General features: G+C 41.5%; 1 protein-coding gene across 1 annotated transcript in view; it reads right to left on the reverse strand.

Moving 5' to 3' along the window:
• CILK1 (ciliogenesis associated kinase 1) overlaps positions 1–13799 on the reverse strand; it is a 39546-nt gene extending 25747 nt beyond the window's left edge. The window contains exons 1-4 of the mRNA XM_002817010.5: positions 13676–13799; positions 10480–10534; positions 5120–5241; positions 3775–3854 (exon numbers count right to left, since the gene is read on the reverse strand). Of these exons, the coding sequence (XP_002817056.3) occupies positions 3775–3854; positions 5120–5241; positions 10480–10534; positions 13676–13776 (358 nt within the window). The 5' untranslated portion in view covers positions 13777–13799. The remainder of the gene's footprint in view (positions 1–3774; positions 3855–5119; positions 5242–10479; positions 10535–13675) is intronic.
• Between the last annotated feature and the right edge of the window lie 3 nt (positions 13800–13802).

A 13802-nucleotide genomic window follows, 5' to 3' on the forward strand; every position in this document is an offset into this window, starting at 1 on the left:
ACACTTTCCTGCTGTGAAAACTTTAATTTCCCAGATATTATTAAATTCAAACCTACAATGTTTTTATCAAGAAGGCTACAAGGACAACAATGCATAGAAAGGCAATGGACTGTCTCAAGGTCATGCACAGGAAGACAGTGAGGAAACACAGAGGCAGAGAACCATCTCTTGGTGCAAAACATTGTCCTTCAGACTGCCCAATGCATTTCTATTTCTGGCATGGATAAGTGTGACCTGGATATCTGTAAGGTCAAGTCAGAGTTGAAACAGACCATTTGCATTAATTATTTAATTCCTGCAAAGGACATATGCTTTGGCATTGCTCAATCAGCACCAAGTAGAGCTGTGTCTTCATTCCCTGTAGGAAGGAAATACTCAGTGACATGAAGTATGGCCATAGCAACTACCTGCAGCACTGTTCTCCCCTCTCAGAGGAGTCTACTCCCCAGGGTCAGAATGCACCTCCTCACAGTGAGAATGGGCTACCAGAGAAAAGCCTGAAATTCACATGACTTATCTTTGAAGTGCTTTAAGTGCTTTTTTTCCATTGCTGAAGGAAAGGAATATAGAAGTACACGTGCACTTAACCAAAGTCAATACCATACAAAAACCATTAGACAGTTTCTAAAAATCATTTATCAGTGAAAATGGGATAGGGGCTGGGTGCAGTGGCTCACTCCTGTAATCCTGGCACTTTGGGAGGCCAAGATGGGTAGATCACTTGACAGCAGGAGTTCGAGACCAGGCTGGCGTGAACCCGGGAGGCAGAACTTGCAGTAAGCCGAGATTGTGCCACTGCACTCCAGCCTGGGAGACAGAGCGAGACTCCATCTCAAAAAAAAAAAAAAAAAAAAAAATTAGCCGGGCGTGGTGGCATGCACTTGTAGTCCTAGCTACTCAGGTGGCTGAGGCATGAGAATCGCTAGAACCTGGGAGGTGGAGGTTGCAGTGAGCCGAGATTGCGTGACTGCACTCCAGCCTGGGTGACAGAGCGAAACTGAAATTAGTCTCTATACCACTTACAATGGTTATTATTTTCTTCACCTCTTATTCTCTTGTTCTCACTGAGCACAGGCAGGTTTTTCTAATCAAGCATGGCAAACAGGCATAGGCTGTCTGAACTAATCTCCACTCAACCACTTTATTGCAATGGGACCTTTCACAGGTTTTTGAACCTCTCTGAACCTTAGTTTCCTCTTTTTTGTAAAGACTAGATAACACCTATTCATTCTACCTGATAAATTGGCAAGGAAATAAGGTAACAGATAAAATGTTAAGCTCAAACTGGAACTGGACACTTAATTGCTGAGGAAAAGTGTCAACAAGAATCTCTGGTAATGGCAATGGTGTTGAGGTTATAAAAGCTGAGGTCCGACCTTCTCCATAAACTGAGCCTTCCCTGGTACCTTGTGGTCTGAGTGTCTAGTGCATGGAGGGAAACACAGTGCAGAGTTCCAACAGACTGTTTTGACACAGTAATATATGGATGCTAAATTATGTACTACAGATGAGTGTGTGTGTGTGTGTGTGTGTGTGTGTGTAAGATGAATGTATATGTAGGTATATATGCATGTGGGTATGTATACATGTAGATGTTTGCATGTGTCTTGGGGTGCTTATGTGTGGTCTATGTGTTTGTGTGTGTGTGTGTGTGTATATATATATATATGCATACATTTGATTAGGTAGAGGCCTGGACAGAAGGCTACTTTCTGGCAACAAGTATCTGGGTCTAAAGAATAGCAACAAAAATGAGAAAGAAGAGAAAACCAAAGAATATTAACTTTTGTTTAAGTCTACCACTCAGTTCCCAGTACTGAGAAAACAGCCTGAATAACTGAGACAGTATGACTGGTCTCTATCTGAAAATGTGTTATCTCTTTTGAGAATCACATTGAATTCTCATTATTTTTTTTCCCTGAGCTGTTAATCTAATAAGTGACCTTTCTCCTATTTGTCCCTAAGATACCATGCCAGAAGTTTTTGATGTTTTGCAAATTCACACTATCTCTTGTGAATTCTTGTGAATAAAGGCCCAAGTGCTAGTTCTGCAAATGTCAGTGGAATCAGAGAAAACTTGTACCAGAAACTTTTGACTAGAACTGGTTCACAATTTGACTCAGTCTTGCATAGTACATGCTGATTACTCAGTATGTGCCTGAGGCAGACTAGGATTTGCAGATAGCCTAGGTTTGTCTATGTTTCATTTAGTCTCTAATTGTAAGGGGCTACCTCGGAAGTAAAGGACAGGCTGGTAATGATCCCAGATGCACTATGCCACCTTCTTCAGCACAAGGTCTTTTCTACTCACTGTTAATTTACATCAAATCTAAACTTGCTACTCAGGAGGCTGAGGCAGGAGGATCGCTAGAGCCCAGGAGTCCAAGGCCAGCCTGGGCAGCATATTAAGACCTTCTCTTAAAAAAAGTTTAAAAATCTGAACTGACTATATTTTCAAAGGGCTTCCACCCAGTCTCCTTATTGAGTAATAAAACTTATTTGTTGGTGCAATATTTACAATGGCAACAACATCCTTGGACTGAGAGTAAATGGATTTCTACCTATGCAAAATCAGCTTGGCCCATCTGTCTGTATACTACAATGACCTCAAATGACCTCCTGAGAAGACTTCTGGCCCACCTGTGCATACGTCCATCTGGTGGCTCTGTGCTCACAAGAAGTACTGATCCAACCCCAGCTGGGTCTGTGTCTAGTTAGCAACAACAAGCAGCAATACTCCAGGTAGTTGCTGGAAAATAGAACCTCAAACTCATTGCTGCTGAATACCTTTCAAAAGCTCAGCTAAGAAAAACAGTGATGGGGGATTTCCAGAATGGTATGTGGTCATCGTTCCTTTGGATATTCTAAATTTCTCCCCAGTCTAACCAGACCATCTGTAGAACAACTGTCTACAACAGATGTAGACTGGCCCCCGTAGAAATGTTTTCTCTGATTAGGTGATGTAATTGGCCTCCATTGAGGGATATGACAAAAAACTGCCCTCTAAAACCCATCACTATGTTTATGATAAAGTCATGTTTTATACCGTCCTCTCTAAAGGGTCCATGAAAAGAGCTTCTCTCTGGTCTTGGTATCAAGAATAGTTCTGCTTTTCTTGGGTAACTGGTCTCTTTTTACCTATGTGTGTTGTAACTGGTAATATTTCACATTTTGCATGGTCTGACAACGAGCTCACAATCAAATCTTAGCCTGCTTCTTCTACTGAAATAAAACTTGCTGGCATGCATTTTGAGGACTAACCTCACCTCTGGCTATATCCACACCTTGTTTTGCCTTTGTCTCTTTTCTTAGTTTGCTAATTTTTAATTTATACTATTTTCCTGTGTCACATACATTTTGTTAAGACTACTTTTAAACTCGCTTGAAACAAGTTGAAATATAAATACATTAGAAAAATGAGAAGTAACAGTGAAGCACTGTTAGTGGACCAAACATAATACATGAAACTTCTCAGAATTCCAACTGTAGGTTTCTCATTTAACATACTACTCAATGGTCAGAAATAACATTTAGATCTATAACCAACAAGCTTAATGTTAAAGCCTACAGAATAAAAACATACAGATACAATAAGTAATGAGGGAAATTCAGAGATCAAGTTATAAAAGTTAGTATATTTTAAAAGTTGTCAGCCTCTCAACTCTTCAACCTTTTCTGGGAGTCAGCTACAAAAAATATTAATGTTTCCTACAACTTCTACTTGATAACAACATTTCACTGCTCTTCAAAAGCACAACACTCCGAACCACCTACCGTGTTTGTGAATAAATGCAAGTCCTTGTAATATCTGATACATGATATTCCTTATAGCAGACTCAGGAAACAACTTATTTCTGTATGAGGCAGAGGAAAACAAAGTTATAAATCAAAAGCCAGATCCTTTGATAATAAATACTAAAGAACACCATTTGTCTATACAGGGGAGCTACCTTATAAACACCAAATATATTCACATGTTACAAAAACAAAAAGATTAAACATTTGATAGTAAGCCAAAAAAAAGGTTTTTCCTCCAACATAGCATATAAATATCAAAAAATCTCCTCTCTCCATGATACAAACTAAAACTTTAAAAAATTTTGGTGGGGAAAATTTGAGGTCTTCCAGATGAAGCCCTTATGCAATGCAATGGCTAACATTTTCCTCCTGGCTGGGCAAAACACACAGCACACTGCTGTCATTGTCAATAAAGATGATATTTGTTCACTCAGATCATTCAGAGGAGTACTGTGAATGGCATTCATTTTGCCACAAAAAATGTGCCCAAGAGGCTCCACACGGTTCACCTTTAAAGTTCAAAATTACCGTCGCAGATAAATTTCTTATTAGCCTCCTCTTGCCAGCATGCAATTACCTGAGTACTGCAGCAAGAGAGGAACTGAAATAAACCTAGAACTTTTCAACAGAGGTCTCAAAATCCAGGAAGCTGTGTCCACCCTTGACTTCTAGTTGCTCTGCCCATATGTCCTAGTGGGAATGGAAAACTGCAATGTCTATTAAGTCTGAGCTTCTTTGGATGACTAACTCTTCTTTTTTTTTGAGATGGAGTTTCACACTTGTTGACCAGGCTGGAATGCAATGGTGCGATCTCCGTTCACCCCAACTTCCGCCTCCCATGTTTAAGTGATTCTCCTGCCTCAGTATCCCTAGTAACTGGGATTACAGGCATGCCCCACCATGCCCGGCTCATTTTGTATTTTTAGTAGAGACAGGGTTTCCCCATGTTGGTCAGGCTGGTCATGAACTCCTGACCTCAGGTGATCGCCCGCCTCGGCCTCCCAAAGTGCTGGGATTACAGGCGTCAGCCACTGTGCCCAGCCTGGATGAATAACTCTAAAATAAGAAAATGACTGCATTGAGAACAGCTTCCCTGAAGCTATCAGAGGGCCTCTAAAGTAGAAATATGGGTGGGCCCCACACCTAACTGGCAGCTTTCAACATTAAAGCCCAGTAACGTGAATGTTAAAGGATGGGAGAAAAAATCAGAATAATGCAATAAGAAAAGAAGAGAAAGAGAAAGAAAACACAAAAGCAAAAAGAAAACACATCTGCTTTGCCTATTTATTGCTATAATAAGATAATGACGACCAAACTGTACCTCTCTTTAATGAGCTGGTAAAGATTTTCCTTCATGTACTCGAAGATAAAATAAAGATGATCATTTTCCCTGATAACTTCTTTTAATTTGACTACATTGGCATGGTTGAGCTTCTTTAAAGACTAAAAGGCAAGGAAGAAACACAAAACAAAACAAATATTAGAGAAAATCTGTTGTTGAAAAAGAAAAGTAATTCTATGTATACTTGGAAAGAAGCAACTAATTTTAGAACCACAGAAATGTTCTAAATTATATTTTATTGACAATTTAATAAACAGTACATCTCTGAAATTGATAGTAACTTTACACAAAAAAACTACTTCAATGAACTGAGTAGAAGGTACGTATTCGACCAGTAACTGGTATTTCTGGCTGCCCCCAGCACCAGGGCTATTTTGGGCCCACCTCCTCCAGATGATGGAATTCAGGCTGTGGAAGAAGCCAGAGGGGAATCAATAAAAGAAGCTTAGATTTTTCTAGCACTGGAGAATTTGCAGCTGCATTGGGCTGAGATCACCAGCTAACAGTTTGCAGACACTCTGAATAGGAAATTGTTCAAAACGACGAAGGGTTGATGGCCTGCTTCTCTTGACTTTTGTCTGACTCATGTATGTCCATGAGGCATAGAGCACTCCTTACAATGTGAGTTTGAGTTACAGAGGACCAGAAGGAGATGGAAGGACCCTGAAGTAAGACAAGAGAAATCCCTCTGCTTCCAAGAACAACAAAGGCAAAAAGTCAGGCAGTGGATGAGGAATGAGAGGGTGGCTCAGAAAATCATGTGTGGCCTTATATATGTGAAGATTACTCATCTTCACACATATGTACCTTTCCGCTTCCTGGGACATGTGCGTACATGTGAGTATAGCCATGTGCACACTGTTTGCTGTTTGCATTGCTAGTTCTGTTGATAGTGAACAAATCAATTTTGTATTAGTGAGTAGCATCCCTGTTCTTGTACAGCAGACATACCTAAAACTGTTGGTTTGGATAATCAGAATCTGATCTACTGTCTCCTTCATGAGAGCCTCCAAGTGTCACTTTGGCCAGTGAGATGAGTCCTTTAATTAAAATAGCCCTTTCCTCATACATAGAGAAGGGAGTCCAATATCAAGTTATCTTTGAATTTCACTAAAAAGAACATCCTTTTTATAAAACTAAGAAAACATGTGAAGAGGAAAGTGTTAAAACAAATATCCTCATCTAGAAGAAAACTCAGTGATAAAGTACCCAGGGTTCAAAGCTTGGGAATGTATAATATGATCAGTTACTTCAAGCAGCTGGCAAGAGAGAGGAAATATGGTCAGTAAGAGAGAACAAAATAAGACTCTCTGGAGCTTCCTCCCCAGAAGAATAGTTCCTGCCAACATAGTTCTCTGGCAGGGAATCCTCAGCTGTTTTGGCCAATTGTTTTGCTAGATCCTTCTAGTATGGACCAAAGGGGCTGATTACCTCTTTTAGTCAGGTTGGATTCCTGGTTCTCCATGAGTAACAAATATAAACATTGCTTAACTTGTAAGTATTCACTAAACTCTCAGTGATCGCAACTATCTTTTATGCCTGTTTGCTTAAAATGCATCACAAGCAATGGCTGAGGTAGCTAGTGGATGAGCAGCCTTGGGGAAAATGCGTTCAGCAGAAAATGAAGTGGTTTTAAAGCTTTTCTGGGAGAGAATTCTAGGCAAGGAGTGGGGTGCCTCCAGCTCTTAGCCTGAAGTGTGTTTGGAGCCATGAATTACTGGCCCAACTCTACGGCAGCTCACAGCTCTTGTTTCTAGGTGAGGCTCATGAACAAGAAAGTCCATAGTAGTTTAATATAAAAAGAATTAATTTTGTGTGGGGGACGTCTAGTGACTGGCTTTATGAAGATGTATTTCGAGAAAGAGGCATCTTATTTTGGCTCAGGAAAGGATTCCAAAGCAGAGATAGAGGCAGGTCAGTTGTGTCAGAGTGGAGAAGCAGAAGTAGCAAATTAAGCCCGATCAACAGTCCAAATGTGGACTGTTTATCCTCATGGATGACGCTTTCAGTTGGATATTACCAATGTTGTCCACATCAGGGACAGATCAACACTTTCTAACCATTACAACAACAATGTACTGGGCCCCCAGGCTATCCTGGGGCTTAAGATGCAGTGCTTGCTCTTAAGAGGCAAACAACCTAATTGGAAAGTCAGGACATGGATACAAAATACATCTAATAAAATAAAGAAGATCATGTTAAGTGTCAAAGGAATGACAGAAACAAGGACCATCAGAGATGTGTCAAGGAGTAATCAGCAAACCCTGAGTGGTCAGTGGGAGCATCACCGAGATGTGATTTGAAGGAAGAGCGACACCTGGATGAGCTTGCTGGGAGGGAGCAGGCATGTCAGGAGGGAAGCCCACTGCAGGTAAGGCATGCAAACTGAGTGGAGGACTCTGTATCTGGGGGACAAAGGATGAGAATCAACCTAGTTTGGTTCTGAGGGAGACTCATCTGTAAGACTTTGGCTGGAGAAGTGGGCAGGGGGCAAACCATTTGGATGCCACGTATATACCTGCTGAGTTCTGGTGAATCTGCTGCCTTAAGTAGAGTTGCAGAGAGAGATGCCTGACTCGATGAGGTTGAAAAGTAAATGAGATGTGGGAAAGCTGCACTGAAGAAAGAAGTTTGGAAGGTAATGTAAGAAAAGGAAAGAGGTAGAAACTCAAAGGAGAAGGGCTTGGGACTTTTTTGGGTTAGAGAGAATGGTGGACACATTTATAGACTAAAAAGAATGAGCAGGTGGAAAAAAAAGAGTTTAATGATATGGGAAGGAGGGGGAAATTGTTGCAGCAAGAACCTACACACATAAAAAATTAAGATGGTTAAAAAAAACCAAAACAGCAAAGGAACACGGTAGGCAGAATACAGGCAGCCTATGGTTTCAAGATGGTGTCTAGAACAGCATAGTGCCATGTAAGACTATGCTTCTAAGAAAAATAGCACCAGGTGCCATTCCCCGCATGACATCATGGGAGCAGGGATTCCCCTCCCTGCCATGGCCGTCAGGTGCAGAATCTCCCTGAAGTCCACAGGGTCTTCATGGGCAGAGATGGAAATGTACAGGCAGGCAGCAACGAGTAGAAAGGAAATGAAGAAGGAACAGTGGCGTGGTGAGTACCCAGGATTTCCCTTCAGTTCCCTTTGCTGCTGGAATGAAGCAGCTGGCAGGACATGAGAAATGATAGTGACAAGAGGCCTTCAGTGACCTTCCTTTCCCTTCCCCTTCTGCGTCAGCAGGCACAAAAGAAGGACCTCAGCAAGGAGGAAGGGATGAGGAATCTTGTAAGGTGCCTCCTTTCTACCTGCTTCTGCCTTCCCTCCCCTCTGTGTTCAGGGTCAGGCTGTGGCCCAGTGCTGGTAAGTCTGTGTGAGGCTCAACAAGCGCAGGGGTGTGGGGGTGGGGAGGATCCCATTTGGCAGCCAATGTGGCATCTGTGCAGGCAAGGAAAAAGAGCAGAAGTTGTCTGGTGGTCATCAGCTAGAGGAGCAGTTTCTTCAACTATCTTGCCGAGGCAGTCACTTGCTTCCTGAGACGCTACGTGCCCACAGTTTTTCTAAACTGTATATATGAGTAATCTCTTTTGCATTAGAACTAATACACAATTAGCTGTATGGAAAAATAAAGGTTTAACATCCAAGCCATGGATACCTCTCAGAACTTCATGTCACAGAGAAAATGTCCTTGGATTATCTTTGTTTTTTATCTCTGATGTTTGTTTTTTTATATCTGATGTTTTTGGATCATCTCGAACTTTTATTCTCTAGAACAGAGGTTGGCATATGGGTGCCCCATGGGTGAAATCCCATGTCCCATGGGTGAAATCCAGCCCACCACGTGTTTCTGTGTGGTCCACAAGCTAAGAATATTTTTGTTTTTGTTTTTTTAAAGACCGAGTCTTGCTCTGTCACCCAGGTTGGAGTGCAGTGGCATAATCTCGGCTCACTGCAACCTCCACTTCCCGGGTTCCAGCGATTCTCCTGCTTCAGCTTCCTGAGTAGCTGGGATTACAGGCACCCACCACAACACCTGGCTAATTTTGTATTTTTAGTAGAGAAGGGCTTTCACCATGTTGGCCAGGCTGGTCTCGAACTCCTGACCTCAAGTGATCCACCGGCCTCGCCTCCCAAAGTGCTGGGATTACAGGTGTGAGCCACCATACCCGGCCCAAAAAAGATAAAAAAGAATACTTTTATATATGAACAGTTGCAATCAGTTTGATGATAGGGAAAACTAACTTGTCCCCTCAAAAAGAATATCATTCTTCTCACTGGAAGACCTCTAATACAGAAAATTGTACTAAATTATTATTACATTTTATATTTTATAAATAAAAATTTTATGGAAATTTGTTTTTGCTCTTGTTACACATGTATCTATATAACATCTTCAATGTGACCTTTTAGTCCTAGAAGCATAAAAGACTGACTATCTGGCCCTTTACAGAAAACGTTTGCCGATCCCTGCTTTAGACTTGTAACCCCACTTCCATGTACAGGACTCCTTTGGAGAAAAAGAAAGGGTGTTTTTCAATATTCTATTAGGTGTTTCAAACAGGGCTGGGTGAGAGGACTAAAATTAGATGAAGCACCACTCCACTGCACAAGGAAGAGAATTATGCATGTAAAACTCAATGTGGTCAATCTACTCTGACAGAGAGAAAAATTGGAACAAAATCAATAGAAGAAGGGGCAGGGGGAAAGGAGGAGAATAATGAATCCAGTCAGAAGGCTGAATAAAAGTAAAGATTGGTGCTCCACAATGCTTGACATGGCACAAAAGAAGGACCTCAGCAAGAAGGAAGGGATGAGGAATCTTGTAAGGTGCCTCCTTTCTACCTGCTTCTGCCTTCCCTCCCCTCTGTGTTCAGGGTTAGGCTGTGGCCCAATGCTGGTAAGTCTGTGTGAGGCTCAGTAAGTGCAAGGGTGTGGGGGTCAATCAATTTCCTCACAGAAAGTGGAGTGCAAATTATTAGAGCAAGAAACTGAAGTAAGTACTGCTATTATGTCTAGGAAAAACACTCAAAAAGTAGATTTTCCTTTATGTTAATAATTAAGAAAATAATTAGGCAATAATAATTCACTAAATCAACACATTCAACTTCTTTATATTGAAATACATTGATATACGCGATCCATTAAAGATGAAAGCTTTCTAATAACAGTATATACAATTATACCATAATCTTCTGCTTCAGCTGTAATGTTATCATTTGCCTCCCTTTCCAGCATTAGTGAAAAAATTCAAATGAAATGACTATATCAACTATAAATCTAAGCATGTACAAAGCTATTTTAATCATCCGTAAATTATTCCTTGGTATATTAATATATACCTTAACCTCCCGAAGGTTCATGCATTCCTCCCAGGAGTAAAATTTTCTTTTCATTCTAGAAGAGAAGAAAGAAACAAACAGCACACTTATTCTCATTAATAGGTTAAACTTTGCTTTTAGAAAAATGCTTTCATTCTGAACCTAATTAACAGTACTTAAAGTGGGTTTAAATTTCTACCCAGTATTATACTATCCCAAACCAGCATTTATTTTCAAACGGCAGTGCAATAATCAATCCTAAGTCACAGATTTTGCCAGTAGCAGTGGTGTGGTGCAGTCCAAAGAGGCCTGGACTGCTGTCTTGCTCTACACTAACTAACCAACCTTGCTTTGGAAGGAAATTGCTCAGGCTTATTCTATTTAGACCAGAGCTGTCCAGTAGAACTTTCTATATTGGTGAAACTGTTCTGTGCTGTCCAGGATGGTAGCCACTAGACACATGTGGCTACCGAGCACTTTGGCATGTGGCTAGCGCAATGTGGGAACCCAATTTTAATTTTAATTAAATTTAAATTTAAATGCCACATATGGTTACTTGCTATCATACTAGACAGCAGAGTTCTAGACCCTCTAGTGCAGGAGTCAGCAAACTATGACCCATGGGCCAAAACTTCACCACCATCTGTTTCTGTACAGTCCATGAGCTAAGAATGGCATTTACCTTTTTAAATTGGGGGACAAGTCAAAAGAAGATTTCACGATGTAAAAATTTTGTGCAATTCAAATTCCAGTTTCTATAAGTGAAATTTTATTGGAACACAACCATACTCATTCATTTATATACTGCCTGTGGCTGATTTCAAACTACAACAGCAGAACTGAGTAGTTGCAAGAGACCATATGGCCTGTGTAGCTTAAAATATTTACAGCCTGGCCCTTCATAGAGAAAGTTTGCCAACCCCTGGTCTAGAGCCTCAACGGAGAAAAGAAAATTCCAGAGTTAATCAGAAATCCAAGTTTCAAGGTTATATTTTTCAGTGCATTTCAATCACATTGTCTCATTTGTCTTATAGCAGCCCTGTGAAACAGATAGGACAGCTGAGGAAACAGAAACAGAGAAGGTACACGACTTTCCTGAGGTCTCACTGCTGGCCAATAACAAACTTTCCATCTCTCCAGCTCACTCTGTCCTTGTCACACTGTCTCCCGGTAGAGTGATCAAATCCTTTATTCATGCCCCAAATATTATTTAGCCCCTGCTATGTGGTACAGTAGGTGCCTTGTCAGGCACTGGAGAGACAATGATGAGAAAGACATCCCTCATGAAACTGACATCATGGCACGAAGGCAGACAATAATTTTCTGTACCAAGTGCTGTGAAGAAAGGAAAAGGGCCTATAAAAGTGAACCTGATGGGAGCAGTGGCTCAGCCAAATGATGCAGCAATTTGTAGGTCACATTAAACATTTGGGGCTTCATCCTAAAACTGACAGGAAGACATTGGAAACTGTCTTGGTTTGGATTCCTCCAAAAGCAGGGCCTGGGCAAGAACTTGGGTGCAGGTAGTTTATTTGGGAGGTGATTCCAGGAAGCCAGGGCAAGGAGCAGGAGACTGAGAAAAGAGAGGTAGGGAACCCAATAATGGGTGTATGAGTAATCCACTAACAGGATTGGCAATTGGCTCAGGCCTGCTGGGGACCTTTTAAGGAGCTGGACAGAATGCACCTTGGTTGAAAGTCTCCCACATGCACTTGGGATGGCGTGCTGGCATGGGCATAGAGCTGTGAGCTACAGCTGCATTGACATTAGGTGGGAGCAAGGGATGTGTTCATGGAACACAAAGAACATTTGGTGAAGCAGTTTTAGATGATTGAAGTTGTATGTTTAAAATAACCCCTTTGGTCTGATATGAATGGGGGAAAAAAAGCCAGGAGCCCTAGTGGCAGAGGACCTCACGGTGGAGGTGGCAAATGGTAGTGGGTTGAATGGAGGTTAGCAGTGGGAATATACAGAAGTAGGTGGATGACATAAATATTACATAGAATTGACAGTACTAGATGACTAAAGGTGAGGCATAATGGGGAGGGAAGGCAGGAGGACTCCCAGGTTTTGAGGGTATAGTACCAATTATTGAAATAGGAAACACTGAAGAAGAAACAAATTTGGGTTAAGAGAGAATATGCTAAATATGAGTGTAGTTTTGGGCATGTTGAACGTGAAATGTCTGCAGGGCATTCAAATATAGATGCTGACAAGGCAACTGGATAGAGATGGTTGTGGCAGTCTCTAATGTGGTTCCCAGAGACTCCCACCTCCTGCTACCCAGGGCCTTTTAGAACCCACTCTCCTTCAACGACTTGCTTCTAACCAACAGAATATAGCAATTTGACAAGGATGTCACTGCTGTGATTAATTTATAAAAGCAAGAAATGACTTCCATCTCAGTACAAGTCTCTCATTGCCTTCTTGACTCCCAAGTCTTGATGAAGCAAATTGCCATGTTGTAAGCTGCTTTTTAGAGGTCCACATGGCAAGGAACTGAGGGCAGCCTCCCACCAACAGCCAGCAGGGAACTGACGCCCTCAGGCCAACAACCCATAGATCAACCCACAATCACAAAATGAGCTCAGAAGTGGATTCTTCCCCAGTCCAATCTTTGGATGAGACCCCAGCCTTGGCCAACACCTTGACTACAGCCTCATGAGAGATACTGAGGCAAAGAACTTAGCTAAGCTGTGTCCAGAATCCTGACCCAGAGAAACTGTGAGATAATAAATGTGTGTTGTTTTAAACAACTAAGTCTTAGAGTAAATTGTTACACAACAACAGATAACCAATACAATGTGTCTGGACTCAGGTTGTGAAGGGCAAGGGGGGGCAGAGGGAACAAGACAGCAGTCACCAGACCACCATACGCATGTGGATGGCCCAAATGAAGTCATCTAATTTCTTAGAGTTTCAGTTTCCTCTCATGTAAAATGATGTTTATTAACCTGCTTGTTACTACCTCACAATAAGAGAAAACATACTTTGATAACAAGTACTTTTACTATGTGCAAAGCAGTAAATCTGAAGTGGAATGTTTTCAAGACCTCTAACATGAGTGTTACAGAGTCAATAATCATCTAACCCACAGCAATCATTATCTAAGGTTCTTCTCCAGGCATCCTACCCACTCCCCTTTAGAACTGTTTCAAAGACGGGTAATGGTGAGGATAGAGTTAAAATTATCATGGGAGTGAAGGATCAAACTTACTTTTTAATAGCGATCAGCTCCCCAGACTCAATGCTTCTTCCCAGCAGGACGGAACCGTAGGTTCCATCCCCGAGCTGCCTGATTGTTGTGTATCTATTCATGGTGTGCCTGCTCAGGCCGGACACTC

The sequence above is a fragment of the Pongo abelii genome, chromosome 5 (genome assembly GCF_028885655.2).
Source record: "Pongo abelii isolate AG06213 chromosome 5, NHGRI_mPonAbe1-v2.0_pri, whole genome shotgun sequence".
Taxonomy (NCBI): Eukaryota; Metazoa; Chordata; class Mammalia; order Primates; family Hominidae; genus Pongo; species Pongo abelii.